General features: G+C 38.4%; 1 protein-coding gene across 4 annotated transcripts in view; it reads left to right on the top strand.

Annotated features, from left to right (window-relative positions):
* The first annotated feature begins 1,905 nt into the window (after window positions 1–1,905).
* Window positions 1,906–14,746, top strand: part of CEP126 (centrosomal protein 126) — a 38,123-nt gene continuing 25,282 nt past the window's right edge. For all 4 annotated transcript variants that reach the window (XM_032680763.1, XM_032680765.1, XM_032680766.1 and 1 more), the window contains exons 1-4: window positions 1,906–2,006; window positions 2,824–2,949; window positions 10,904–11,049; window positions 12,453–12,558. In XM_032680763.1, the coding sequence (XP_032536654.1) occupies window positions 1,912–2,006; window positions 2,824–2,949; window positions 10,904–11,049; window positions 12,453–12,558 (473 nt within the window). In that variant the 5' untranslated portion in view covers window positions 1,906–1,911. The remainder of the gene's footprint in view (window positions 2,007–2,823; window positions 2,950–10,903; window positions 11,050–12,452; window positions 12,559–14,746) is intronic.

Raw genomic sequence — 14,746 nt, 5'->3', positions numbered from 1 at the left:
TCACATGCACAGCTTGGAGGAATGGGGCATGAAGCAAATTAATCCCCCACTGCAAAAAGAAGAAAAGTGTGTTTCTGCAGCAGCACAGCTATGCTGCAGCCTTTGAATAAGACTTGTAATAAATTCAGAATCCCTCCCACAAAGTTTTAAGATCTGATCTTTATCCTTCATTGGAATATCAGTGGGTAGCCCAGAGTAAAATAATGAAACTTCTTTCAAACCAACTGCCAGAGCTGGACCTTCCATTCTGTAACTACTTAAGATAAGGCTAGTTGCTGTCCCAGAATAATCATTATGTCTCAGAAATACAGGTCCTCAGCTAGTCACCTTCTCATCCCACAGTCTGAAAGATGTGAGGTTACCCATGAGGAAGAATTATCCAATAACCATAAAGCAGGACTGTGAGAATGTAAGAAAAATGTAAAGAAGGGAAAGAGAGAAAGATACATAAAAACTATTCCTACTTCTAAATCTCAGAAAGTATCTTAAGGTGAAGCTGCAAGTTGTGCTGTATTAGATGAAAATTTTCAATAAATCTAAAGAAGCTCAAATCTGCCAGCACGAGTTGATCATGAACTTCAATATTCTAGATGTGCCATGGGCTCAAATTCTGCAGTTTTTTCCCAGTTCTGCTTCAGTCTTGCTTGGGTGACTCAATTCTCCATACTGATAAACCCTTCTGCTAATGAAAGCATCCTAAATGAAACAGTGTATTTTATCAGGCAAACCCGGATTTTAAAAAGTTTATGTGGGTTGGAAAGCATATGGTGGTAAAGTGACAACCACTTTTCTACCTGCAACACAGGTGAGCAGATGGGGCAAAGAGGTGGTGAATTTGGGGCTAGTATTGTGAACTAGAGGTGAAAGACTTCTATTTTAGGGTCATTTCTCAACTGTGGTAACTGCAAAATTATAAATATTATGCACATTTGGCGACCTGACCATCAGTGATCTTGACTGTAAAATGGCAATAGTAACACCTACTTCACAAGCTGTGCTACAAATAGGGGGGAAGGGGGCTGGGGGACGGGGTGTCTGTGGAGAAAAGTATTTTACAAATGCCGAGTACTATTTTTACCTTCCTAGTCAGAGACATAGAACAGCTGCACAGTGGAAAAAAAAACTAAAAAAAAAAAAAAAGGGAAGAATTGGTTTAAGCTGAAACACAACAGCCAAGAAATGTCTCGCCAGGAAATCACCAAGGCATTTAGCCTGTTGCTGACAGCTCATCCAAGGCAGAGCAATATCCCAAGACAACCTTGCTTTGCCGAAAAAAAAAAAAAAAGCTTTGCATTTTTAAGAGCAAATTACTGGGGTTTTTTGTTTGGTTTTTACTTTGTGTAACTTTATTTAATGTATTTTTTAATATTTTCTATAAAATTTTATACAATTTTACTTTTTAGTTGTTGTTCTTATGACTTCACCCTGTGGTAAAAAAAAAGGTTTATGCTGTAACTCCAAGTCTTCACCATCAACAGGTCTCAGAGGCACTCTCAGAGAGCTCTAGAGCTCGGCAACGGAACTCCCGAGGACGTGTTTTCGTTCGGATACCGGGTGCGTTTCGGGTTTTTAAGTGGCACTGCGCCGTTTACAGCGGTGCCGAGGGGATGGACAGCAGCGCGGTGTCCGGCGCCGGTGTCCCTGATGGGACGGGAAGGCGCGGAGAGAGCGAGGTGCCCAGGCGTGGCTTCCACCCTGGCACGGGGACCGACAAGGACCCGCGAGGCGAGGCGGTGCCGGGGTCCACCCTGTCCCTTGCTCCCGGCTTGGAGAAAGCACAGGGGCCCGCTCCCCCCTCCCGCTCCCCCGCCGCGGCCCCGCCCCGTTGCGAAGGAAGCGGCGTCCCCGGTTGCCACGATGCAGCGGGGCTGGGGCCGGGGCCCGGCACTGACCGCGGGGCCGGGGCGCTGGATGGAGCCCAGCGGGAAGGGCGGCGGGGCGGCGCGGGGGCAGCACCTCCCCGGAGCCCCGCAGGACCGCGCGGGAGGGAGGCGGAGCGCCCCTGGGTATCCTTCTGCGAGCCGTGTGGGGCTGGGGCCGGGGCCGGGGCCTCGGGCGGGCTCTCGGGGTCGGCTACGCTGTGTGGGGCCCGTGAGGACCCCGTGTGGGGCAGGGGCGGCGGTGGCCCAGCCCCCGTCCCGCCCCTCGGTCGGGGACCGCCTCAGGGGTGGCCTTAAAACTTACACTTCGTGGGTTTTAAACTGCTGTGGGAAGTTCGAATTCCCAGGCAGCTTCGGAGTTTTTTTTATTTTCGCTCTTCTACGAGGCTCTGCTACTGGGAACTGTGTTTTCCATCCCAAGTGCTACTTAGATCAGTCTTGCCTCCTGCCACTAATGATTTGTCTCCGTGGAGAGCTTTTATGCAGTAATGTTAATCAATTTCAGTGTAAACAACTAATACTTTAGATGTGTGGAGGGGGTGTTTTTGCTATTGAATCATTTTCCCTGTGGTACATGTGTCCATATGTTACAGATTTAGATAACTACAGAAATATGTCCCTACAAATGAACATAATAAAGGTGAGATTTTTCAGCTGGTGATCATCACGAAAGATGAGTGGAAAGCTTCTCTTAAAATCCCTTTAAACAGTAATATGCAATTACATTCTTTTCTGGATAAGCATAAAGTTAGTTATGATTATAACATACAATTATGCGACCAACTCTTGTATCCTTAGTCAAAAAAGGCATATCAGCATTTTGTATCTCATCAATAAAGTTTGCCCTTTCCCGAAAAGGGGAAATATAAAAATCACTCAAAAATTTAAAGTCAATCAAACAGGCTGTTCAATCCAGTTTCTATTGTCCTTAACACAATACTAGGGATAGAGGTTTAAAATTTCATTTTGAACAGGATTTAGAAGAAGAACGTCGGACATTGAAAGAGGATCAGAAATTACATCGGAGTAAGGCACAAAAATATTTGATAGAGACAAACAGAAGAAGAAGGTAACTAACTAAGGTTCCTTTGGTGGAAGATTTAGAAAAAAAAAAAATCAAAACCTTGAGACAGCTCAATATATCTCTACTATTTGCATGTTCACCTTGGTCTAGCAGAGTCTAGGATAAAAAGTTTCACAAATCCAGTTTCTTGCTATAGGACAAATAAAATGCAGAAAGAACAATATTCTGATTTACTCACTAATTTTTGGAAACTCACTGTAGTCACCTCTTATTGTATAAAGTAAAAGTAAGTAGCACGTCTGTCTTGTGGCTCTGATCTGCATTTCTAGTATTCTTCTGGGTTTTATTAGCTTCAATGGATGTGTGAAAAATGCACTCAGCTGTACAGAAAGGACCAGGAAGCTGGAAACTCTTGTTTCCTTCTGAAGTGTATGCTTTTCTGTCTGCACAGCATAACAGCTGCACAGCCTCCCCTTCATGGTGGGGCTTTGTGCTCCCGCTTCCCAGTAACACAGAGCAACATCTTTCTAGTACAGGATTACATTTATAATAAAGTTATTCTGTACTGACATGTTAAACAGACCTTTGAATAGTCTGTATTTCTGCGTACATGAGAATGCAAAGCCATGAAATATTCTGTGACAAATGGATTAAGTAAATCAGACACTGAAATGTTTCAGTGAAGTGCTGTAAGTAGTTTTAATAGATTTTCTCCCTCACACTGGACTTGTGCTCACACATACAGGAGAATTGCCTGTGTATTCTGTAGAGGCAGATGGGTTCCTCTTTGCCAGTCCCCAGCCTCAGGCCAGTGTCCCCTGCCTCATGTTAACTCATTAACACTCATCCCCCACAGTTCCTGTGTCAGATGATTTCTGTTGTACAATGTTTACTTATTGACATATGTTCATAACACCTAAGAGAGGTGGCATATATTTTTTATACTGCCATTTTAGCTTGACAGTATGTGCTGTCAACATATGTTTTGAAATATAAAGAAAAGTGGAAGAGGAAATATAATCACCTGGGAGTGATTAAAGACTGTGCGACTCACAACCTTTGCAGACAATAAACTGAGTCTCAGTTGAAAAATTAAATATCTAATTTAGTTTTCTGGAACAGTACCACTGAAACACTACACATCTCAGATGAACACTGTTTATTGTATTACTGGTCTTGAAATATTATACTGTAATGAAAAAGCAAATACCAGACAGCCTGCATAGTTTTGACAGACTAGTGTAGTTAAGCTAATACTCATTGATACATAAATACATTTCCATATGTATTTCATTGCAACCTTAAGAAACACAGTATAAATCCAAGTTACTCAGGTGAGCCAGTTAAAAATTATAGGTATGGTATTCATAAAATGAAATTGTTTCAAATTGTGATAATTGAGAATGGCATAACTATTAGCATAATAAGCAGTTCAAATGGAAGTCTGGTGTGACAAGTCTGAGGAGTTAGCTATCTAATGTTAGAAAGGTATTAAGTGCATACAATTTTAATAAGCTGTGAAATATAATTAAAAATTAAGGGTCATTGCATATATGGAGGAATGTAGTTTGACAATAAAAGATTCCTTGAATCTGGATATTTTTCCCAGACAGTTTTGCAGGTAGGAATTGATTAATCAACCACCGGGTCATGTCTCAAATCTGTGTATGAGCCAAGAACCATTAGCTTTGTTACACATGTAAAGGTAAGGGCCTGTTGTTGGCTCCTGTTGTACTTGTTGTCCAGCAGGGCCCCCACATCTGGGTTGTTCCTCCCCAAGTGCAGGACTTTGCACTTCCTCTTGTTCAACTTCATGAGGTTTCTGTCAGCACATTTCTCCAGCCTGTAGAGGTCCTTATGAATGCCAGCACAACTCTGGTGTATCAATCACTCCTTCCAGTTTGGTGTCATCTGCAAAATTACTGCGAGTACACTCTGTCCCATCATCCAGATAATTTTTGGTCAACACCTGGCTGAACATGAGCCAGCAGTGTGCCCAAGTGGCCAAGAAGGCCAATGGTATCCTGGCCTGTATCAGCAATAGTGTGTCCAGCAGGACTAGGGCAGTGATTGTCCTGCTGCATACAGCACTGATGAGGCTGCACCTCAAGTCCTGTGTTCAGTTTTGGACCTCTCACTACAAGAAAGACATTGAGGTGCTGGAGTGTGTCCAGAGAAGGGCAGTGAAGCTGAGGAAAGGGCTGGAGCTCAGGTCTTATAAGGAATGGCTGACAGAGCTCAGGGTCTTCAGCCTGGAGAAAAGGAGACTCAGGGGAGACCGCCTCTGTCTCTACAACTACCTGAAAGGAGGTTGTAACAGGGTGGGGTTTGGTCTCTTCTCCCAAGTAACAAGTGCTATAGGATGAGAGCAAATGGCCTCAAGTTGTGCCAGGGGAGGTTTAGGTTGGATACTAGGAAATTTTTCAGTGAAAAAGGCTGTCAAGCATTGGAACAGGCTGTTCAGGGAAGTAGTGGAGTCACTGTTCCTGATGGTATTTAAAAGATGTGTAGATGTGGCACTTAAAGTCATGGTTTAGTAGTGGACTTGGCAGTGCTGTTCGTTGTTGGACTTTATGATGGTAGAGGTCTCTTCTAACGTAAATGATTCTATGTTTCTATGTTTAATGAAGATGTTAAACAGGATTAGGCCCAGTATTGACCTATATTGTTCAACACTATGTACTGGCTTCCATTAAGACTTTGTTTCACTAACCATCACGTACTTGTAATGAATTTTCTAAATATACTGGTAATGCGATTTTCCCTGACAGTGTTGTATTGATTTGTTGTCAATACCTCTAAAATGCATCAGCTTCAGCATTAAAAATACTCAATTTCTACAAGATGTGCTCAGTTAATTGCTTTAATAGTAAAAGACAAAAACATCACTTGCTCGGAAAAGGGGCGGTATAGCTTTGGAAAGAGAAGTCTCAATAACTTAAGTCACACACCTTTTTCAGCCTATCTGATACCATCTGTTTCTTTGCATCTCTTGTACTGACCAAGCTTCCTACTTTTGTGTTAACAACACAAAAGTTTCTGTTTTTTCAAAACAGAAAAAAAACCCCTAGCCTCTGGATAACCTTTATATGAGTTACCTGAGTATCAAGAAAGTAATTTCTTTATTGTCTCACTGATAGGTGAAGTTGCAATTTCAAGATCAGATTAAGAATTAAATATTCACTGGGGCAGTAGCTGACAGATATTTTGTTTAAATAACAATATTCTGGAAATAAAAGCTACTGACTAAGCACATACTTGATGTAAATTAATAGGATATCGTATTTTGTGTTCATATGATGCACTGCTTTCTAAATACCAGCTGTCAGTTTTGCTGGGGACTATAGACTTCCTGCTGTTATTGCTCAGTGCAAAATGTGCATCCCATTTTACTGGGACGTTACTGGCTGCAGGTAGTTTTTTCATTCTGGAAATGCAATTGTCTATGTGCATGTTAAAATAAACCTTACAGTCAGTTATCTTGGTTCAGCGTTTTGAATTACCTTGCAATAGCTTATCCATCTGTTGTTACCAGAGAAGGGAATGCTTTCCCAATTTATATCAGTTTCCAATCTATTCTCATTGCTATTTTTTTCATAGTACTTAATTTTCAACATGTGCACAAGCTTTGTGCTCCACCTACTGGCTGATTAACATTGATTGCTTAATAAAAGCTCTTTAAATTTTTCATCGGTGTTGTTGACAGAGAATGAAAAGCAGTCTAGAGCCAGAAATAAGAGAACAATGCTAGCACTTGGTAAACAAAGTGTTATACATTTTGTATTGCTTTCTATATCAGAATGAAACTGTGAAAAGTAGGTGAACACTATAACCATGTAAACTTGAAATGAAGTATTGCCATTTCTAATAATGGCTGAATTTGCAAGACCTTGGGACAGATGCTTGCCAGACTTGCTCTCTCTGAACTTTTCTTGACCTGACAGCAGCTTTGTTTTACTTGGTTTAGCTGTAACAACAGTTTCTCTAATTGACCAGGTGTCCGTGGCTAATTAATTTTCCCTTGTGTAATTTTTTATGGTATGACCATAGTTTTATATAGATAACGCTAACAAGTAGTTTTTCTATGTAGAGAATGAGGCATTTATGATGCTAAACTAATGATGTAGTGTAGGGAAACGCAGATCTGGTACAGTAGCAGAGGCCTTGATATCTGGAGGTGCAGGATACGGCACAGAGGAGTACAGGCAGGGAAGAGTAAGGGACAGCACACAGGCTTGGCACTGTAGACCCCATGGCTATAAACAACTCACCAATACTCAGTTAAAAAAATGCAGAGCTGGATCTGACAAACCTTTAGAGGCTTTAGAGGTAACAAAGAGAAGAAAAGAATAGTGTGTAATATACATAAAAGGCACCATGTATGGAGTATTTTTGGAGGTACTGTGGAGCTATAGATAGTGAAGATAGAACAAAGGAGTAGAAGTGTGTTAGCAAATATAAAAAATATTCCAAGTGGATCCTGAGGTGAGGAAGAAGAAAGCAATAACATGAACATCCTGTTGGTCCTGCTGAAGGGACTCTAGATGCTGCCAGTTTACCCTAACACCTCAGGACCACCAGAATGAAACTAGAAGCAATGCAAGCATGAGCATCAGGAAAAGGGGTAGAAAACTCAATGTGTGAATAGCAGTTCAAACTGTTTTATCATTGTTATTGACCTTTTTCTGTACAGAAGTATTCTAACTGTATTATAGCTGGATTAATAATAATTAGACTCTTAAGATTTGAATTATACTAACAGAAAAAAATGCTTGACTTTATATAAGGTATGCTTGCTTTTTGCTTATAAACAAGATATGTAGTGTAACAACTGGTACGTAGTGTGGGCAGCTCTCCTGTGAACCTTTTGGGCATTTTGGAGGACAGCCCTCTGTGAGCCCCTTCAGCATTGTAAGGGTTGGTCCATCTGAAGCCCTTACAGCACTTTCAGGCTGTCCTTTTGTATTCAGCATATGATAATCAAAGATGAGGGAATAGGTTAATATGTGTTCCTGGTCTGGGTAAGCATCTCACCTAGAGGAAAAAGTTGATTTATTGGCAATGTGCACAGATCTTTTTAAGGATATAAGAAGTGTTTCCTGTTTGCCCACGAAGGGAATTTTGAGTGTGACACCCCATTCTAGCCTTTTCTTGCACTTGCTGTACTCATTGACTATACAAGTACCTCCTTACCTCAATTTTAAAATGATTGTGCACTGAGTTGCAACCTGATATGGCAACCAAAGAATGAATAACATCAACTCAGTATCAAAAGGTGCATTTCATAGCATTCCATATGCACTGCATATATTCTTCTTTTTTATTATTATTTTCATCCGAGGCAGTAGTAAGCATTTAGTCCACCTGGGAAGGTAGCATCCATCACTTCACTGTGAAGACAATTTTGTAAAATTAACCAGGAAATAGCTCCACCATCTAGTCATGCTGTTTTTAACATAAAAATGCCTTCCACATAATGTCTGTATATCTGAGACAGCTAAATATTTTAAGTTTCATATTCCAAATTCACTATAAACATTTTGGCAGCCGTTTCAAAAATTGCTGCACTGCTGGATTGTTTATAGTAGACAGAAAAATTGGGTTAAAAAAACACCAGTCAGGAAATTCTTCTGCTAACTCTTCATCTTAAAGCCATACTCTTTTGCCAATGTTACATCTGCGATATGAACCTAAGCTGGTGGCTTAAGGAGAGTGCATGAACAAACATTTGCTTTAACTGTTTTTCAATGTGCATTTGTAAAATTATTTATTTTACATAGTGCACCTGGGTGTCACAATTTACATTCTGTGAGGTCAAGAAGTTAATGATGCCGGCTTCACTGAATATCTTGCATGCATTTCTTCACATTTAAAATAAGATCCTTTTTTCTCCTTCATGTCTTAATCCAAACCAAATAATGATCATGATGAGCTGTGGTGAAAAAGATCTCTTGCATCAGCATTTGGCCTTGCTCATTCCCAGCTATATGGAACAACAGTCCTTTTTTTATGCCAGTTATTAGGAATGTGGAAGAGTGCAGCTAAGTCATATCCAAAATCATTTAAAAAAATAACTAAAAATTCTGTCAGAATTCACTTTTTCCTTTTTGGAGTTATATGCTGGAATTACTCCAGGTGTAAAGTTGCAGAATTTCCCACATGTTTGAATTTAACAACTACAGTTCAACTAAAGGCCTTCTTGACTGGCTTCTAGAAATATTGAGGACATCATGAAGAATGTGTTTAAAGTACTTACTAGGATAAGCAAGTCTGTTTCCTCTCTCTTGATTTTTTTATTTCTTCAGTCAGGATAAAGATGTAAAACATTGCAGATTTCTGTATCAGATTTTAAGGTGAGTGAAATTCAGGACTACTGAAAGTGATCGATGAACTCTAGTTCTACTTTTTAGCTGTCAAAACATGTTTTGACAGCCATGTATATGTGAGTTTTCAAAACAGTGAAGGTTCTTTATGTGTCTCTCTGCTATGCTTTGGCTTCCAAGTGGATTAAAGTAGATATTCCTGTATAAGTGTATACTTGGGAATTATTTGGCAGTTTTCCTATTTTTTTACTATTGTGCAGTTACAGCCTTTAGACTTTCTAAAATAAAAAGTACCTATTTCAAATTATTTTTCTGTTTGTTTTCACAGGTGATCAGTCAGCACTTTGAAGGGATACTAGGGAGGCTCAAGCTGAATATTTCAGTTTGAACTTTTTTCCGAAAGGCAAAGGGAGGAATCACTAAAATAGCTTGAGTTAAGGAGAAGCTCTGTTAAGCAGCAGCTTTGCTCCATTAAGCAAGAAGATGTATGAAGCAACTGCAACTGATTAAAGTTATGGGGTGATATCTTATTATGGTGAGAGAACTGAAGAACATATGGCTAAACATTTCTTTCCACTACCGCTGGCTAAGAGTGAGACCCTACTTAGTGTACTAGTGACCTGTCAAATCACGTTTCTAATACACAGAGAACTTCAAAGATGGGAAGCCTGCATGACAGGCTTTTGAAGCTGAACTTGAAGAGTATTACTTTTACAGTATTACTCCATTTAGAATAGAATGTTTCCAGGGATGGGACATCTACAACCTCTCTGGGCGACCTGTTCCAGTGTTTCACCACTCTCACTGTAAAAAATGTCTTCCTTATATCTAGTCTGAATCTACCCTCTTTTAGTTTAAAACCATTAAATATGGCTTGCCTACATAGGCACTGTGCCAATATGTTTAATGGGTATATTTCACTCAAGGAGCTAGTTTGTCAGTAAAAGCTGATGATTTTGTCAGCAGGAAAAAAATTCCACATAACTTCATCATCAAGCTTGTGCCTACTGAAGGAAACCTTTGTGATGATGGTTGGTTTTGATTAGAGCTGCTTTCCTTTCCAGGTAGTAGAAGGACATGTTTAATATATTTGATATTAACAACTGATTCTGTCAATTACAATTTCACATTACTATTTTATCCCATTTCGTGCTGCTATCTGATTGTCTTTCAGGAAGCTTCTTAACTATTAGAAGTTGAAACTAACTCTTGCATATTTGCAGGTAAACCCTGTAGTTCCTTTGTGTTATTTCTAAATAACAACTTATATACTGTTACTATTTCTTCAACAGCTTGTGAAAGGCACACACACAGAGCATTTGCAGTTCAGCTTCCTATTTATCTGCTCACTGTGGTACATTTAGGTGGTAATGTAAAGGCTGTTGTGAAAGTAACATTGGTAACAAGAACTGGTCAAGTCTGCATGTTAATTCAAATATAAAGAAGAATCAAATCTCTGGCTGAGGCTAAAAAATAAAAATATGTTGTGACTTCTTCCCCACCCACTGCCCCATTTACTATAAAAGTCTAGCTGTCCTGAAGTTAATGGCATTTAATTTATGGACTAGCAAGCTTTTGTACTAAAGCAGCAAGTTGGTAAGCAAGTAAGTTACTAATATTTTGGTAAAAGTAATTTTAAAACATAGGAATGATCTACTTCTGATTCTTACATACAGAGCCTTTGAAGAAAGACAGAAGCAAGAAGAAGAAAAAGAACAAAGATTTAGACAAAGAGTTCTTCAGCAAAGGAAAATTAAACTTCAGGAGGCAACTGAGAAGTTCCAGCGTGCTCATCTGCCTTTTTCTCAGCACAAACAAATAGGTTTGTAAACTAAAATTTAATCATTATTCATGATACAAGTGTTTTTCTATTCGCAGAATCATAGACTTGTTAGGGTTGGAAGGGACCTCTGGAGATCATTATTAGTCCAACCCTTCCTATTGTTCTATCAGTATAATATAATTGAAGCAAACAGAACAATTAGCTTTACTCAAATTCATTGAATTCATAAAAGCAAAACAACTGACAAGCTCAGATCTGATACATATGACAATTGAGTAGAGAGAATTAAAAACACAGTTTTGTTTTTATTCCTAAAAATTATACTGCGAGATATTGCACTATATTCCGGTCACAGTAAGTACATCACCTCCTTGGGGTATTGTGGCATCCTGGGTTTTCCCCACTTTTTTGACTACAATGTGCTTATTGCTTACAGAACTGTGCTTTCACAGCTGGGTGAGAGGTGTTACAAAGCCACTGACAGTTACTAGGGTAGAGTAATGGTCCCCTCTTTGAACCACTGAAAATGACATATTCAAGAATGTTCATTTTGTTTATCATTAACTAAAAGCAGTCCTAGCATATATTAATGTGTTACATAACTTTTTTTCTGAATTAGTCCACTTTCTAAGCTGTTCTCTCATTGCTGGGAAATAATGATCACTGCAGCTCAGTTCCGGCTTTCTTGGAATCAGTGCAGATTGGCAGAAGTTTGTAACAGCATTGGCCAAGTCTGATTTCCAGTCAACTTTCCAGTGTTCAAACTCTTAAGATATGGTCTATTACTTAGGTATGCTTTAGCAGATTTACTCTCCCAACTGCAATTGTGCCAACTGTGAGGTAATGTCTCTTACTTCAAGATCAAATGTCAGATTAAAATAACAAAATAGAAAAGTACTGGTTTAGGGCTTCTTTGTAGCCCTACTGACAGCCCAGACTGTGTAGCAATAGAATGAATCATAATTTTCTTCTTTGGTTTTCTTTTATAGCAAAAAGTTACTCTCTACCCTACTTTTACTTACTTGAAAGAGGCAATAACTTGTGCCTGTCTGGACTCTTTCTTTCTCCACTGATTGGATTATTTGACCTCTGTAAAATATCTGCAAGCCATAACTTTGGCTAAGTGCATGAGCAGAATAATCATGATGTAAAAAAAAATTAGATTTTTTAACCTCCTATTTTTTCAGCAATGCATTTAGAAAACAAAGAGCAAAACTGTTGAATAGATGTGTAACTTTAAACACTTAAATAGGCTGGCATTTTGTTTCAGAGGAACTCGAGGTTCTCTAGCATGTCTAATAATGCTATACCACTCTGTTTATTGTAACTCTCTGGATTTAGGCTTCCAAACCTCAGAAACTTCACCAAACCATTTATGGTGAATTATTCCAATTTTAAAAATATTTTTTTCATTGTGTTTTTTTTAACTCTGATCCCTCTAGTCCAGACAAAAGCATCTTCTCAGTTAGAAGAAGCTCTTGAACAACTTAAAGGATCGGTTTTAACATCAGGATTGTCCTTCCCAAGGATAAACAAAATCAACTTCAGGTAAGCATTCCTGTTTACTCTGATGATCACAGGAAGTAAATTGATTTGTGTATTCAATAAACAGGAGACAATTACTCTTTAAGAAATTGTAGGACATTTCTCTCATAGCAAAGAAGGCATTTCTGTGAAGTTTTCCAATGAAGCATTATGCAACTTCCTTGAGTTGTTTGTGTCCATTTGATAAGACAGCAGAGGAGGTGACACACACCTTTTCCCTTCAGCAGAACTCTGGGAATAGTCAGGACTAACCCAATCTCCATTCAGTTATAGCCTGACTCAGATTTCCATGGTTATCAGACCATTTGCTGTACTGTGATTTATAAAGTATTCTGTCTAGATGATTTCTTATTCTTATCCAGATGTTTTTCCTTCTGACATTCAAGGATACTTTAGTTTATATTCATGCAAGGATCTTCTTTCCAGCTGTCATTCCTTTATCTTTCTCATTCTCTATATGTAATGTGAGTATCCTGTAATTTTATTTTGTATCACATACAATTTGATTTGCATACTTTTTGCTCTGCCCAAGCACTCTTTTGAAGATACCTTGACTTATAACAGAATGTTTCTTCATACATAGTTTGTCTAGCTGCTGTATTTCTTACTCCTTTCTGATTATCCCCTTCCTAATCTCTTATTTCTTTAACATTTCAGTTCAAGGGGTTATTTTTGTTATTGCTGCTTTTGTTTGTTACTATTATTATAATTATTTTCTGCATTATATAAATTGTGCAGATGTTCAGAATAGACAAATTCTGTCTAAAAGGGGGTCTCCCTAATTTTGAGCTTCAGTGTGTTCTTTATTGTTACATTAATATTCAGCTTGTTTACATAGCTACTGCTGATTAATACCTTTATGTGTGATAAATATTGAGAAAATATTTCATAACTCTACAGCTAAACACTCATGCTGTTTGCCAGTCAAGATTCATAGGAAGATTGCAGCCATAAAAACAAAGAAACAAGCAAGAAATCTACCTGTTAAACCTAAGTTTTCATTTATGGGAAAAAAATGTAGATGTTTCTGAACCGTGTCTCGGGGTTCCTGATGGTTTGCCTCATTTCACTTATAGGCTTCATTAAGGATAGCAGCTCAGTACCTGTTCCCCCAGCCTTTATCACTTGTTTCTTTATTTTTCATCTTTTTTCAAATTGTTCCTTGTGCTTTGCTTTTGTCTCTCAGGACCTCTTCAAACCACTTACCATTTTTTACATTGCTGTCATTCCATTTTTATTTGTATAATTTTAAATATTCACTATCCTGTAATAATGATAGTATGTTCCTTTCACAATCTTCAGGTTCATAATGAAAATTTTATATGTCATTTTTATATGATTTCCTAAGGAAATTAAATTTATATGTTCATATTCTTTTACAGCTTGTGTTTCCCTAGTAACCAAATTTCAGAGAGAGCTAAGAATCTCAAAGTTAATTATATTTTTATAAGTTTGAAATTAGTAACTGCTCAAAGAAAAAAATTTAAAATAAGTGACCCCAGCAGGAAAAAAGTTTAAAAGTTGAGTCAACTATGACCTATTGGCAGGTCACAGGCCGCTTAATCCAGATAAAACAGAAGAGTGTTTTGGGAAGGTTCACAAAGATGAAGGTTCTTCAAAGCTCACCAGTTCTGAGTTTTAAAGCTTAAAACATTTCTTGTCATCGCTTTAATTGGAAATTTTGGGACAGCTAATAAATAACTCACATGAAGTAGTAGATACCTTTCTGTATTTCTCCTTGCAATTCTATAAACACTTAAGCCAAAAATCTTTTATTATCTTTAGAATTTACCCTCCTTAAAAACAGAGTATATAGAATTCATTGACAGTCACCTTTCAAAGGTAGAAATGAATACTGTATTAAGTATGCAAGATAAATATGGCTGTAGACCCAACTGGATATCAGTGAATTTTAAAAGGTTCTAAAATTCCTAATGTCTATGTTTAAAAAAGAAATAAATTGAGCAATGAAGACGTATTAACTCCTCTTGGAGAAAAGCAAAACCAGATTTTTGGGGGGCCAGGTGTCTGACAAGAAAGTTTTGGGATAGGGATGCTATCTGCCATACAAAAGAATAGAGCATGCAGTTTTCTGAGTTCTGTAAATAAATACGAGATTTACCTATCTGGTAAATCTTGTTGGATCTCTGCTTTTAGATAAAGGCATACCCATTCTACAAGTAACTTCACT

Source organism: Chiroxiphia lanceolata, chromosome 2 (assembly GCF_009829145.1).
Source record: "Chiroxiphia lanceolata isolate bChiLan1 chromosome 2, bChiLan1.pri, whole genome shotgun sequence".
Lineage (NCBI taxonomy): Eukaryota > Metazoa > Chordata > Aves > Passeriformes > Pipridae > Chiroxiphia > Chiroxiphia lanceolata.
The sequence above is the reverse complement of the archived record's forward strand: the minus strand, read 5'-3'. Positions and strand labels throughout refer to the sequence as shown.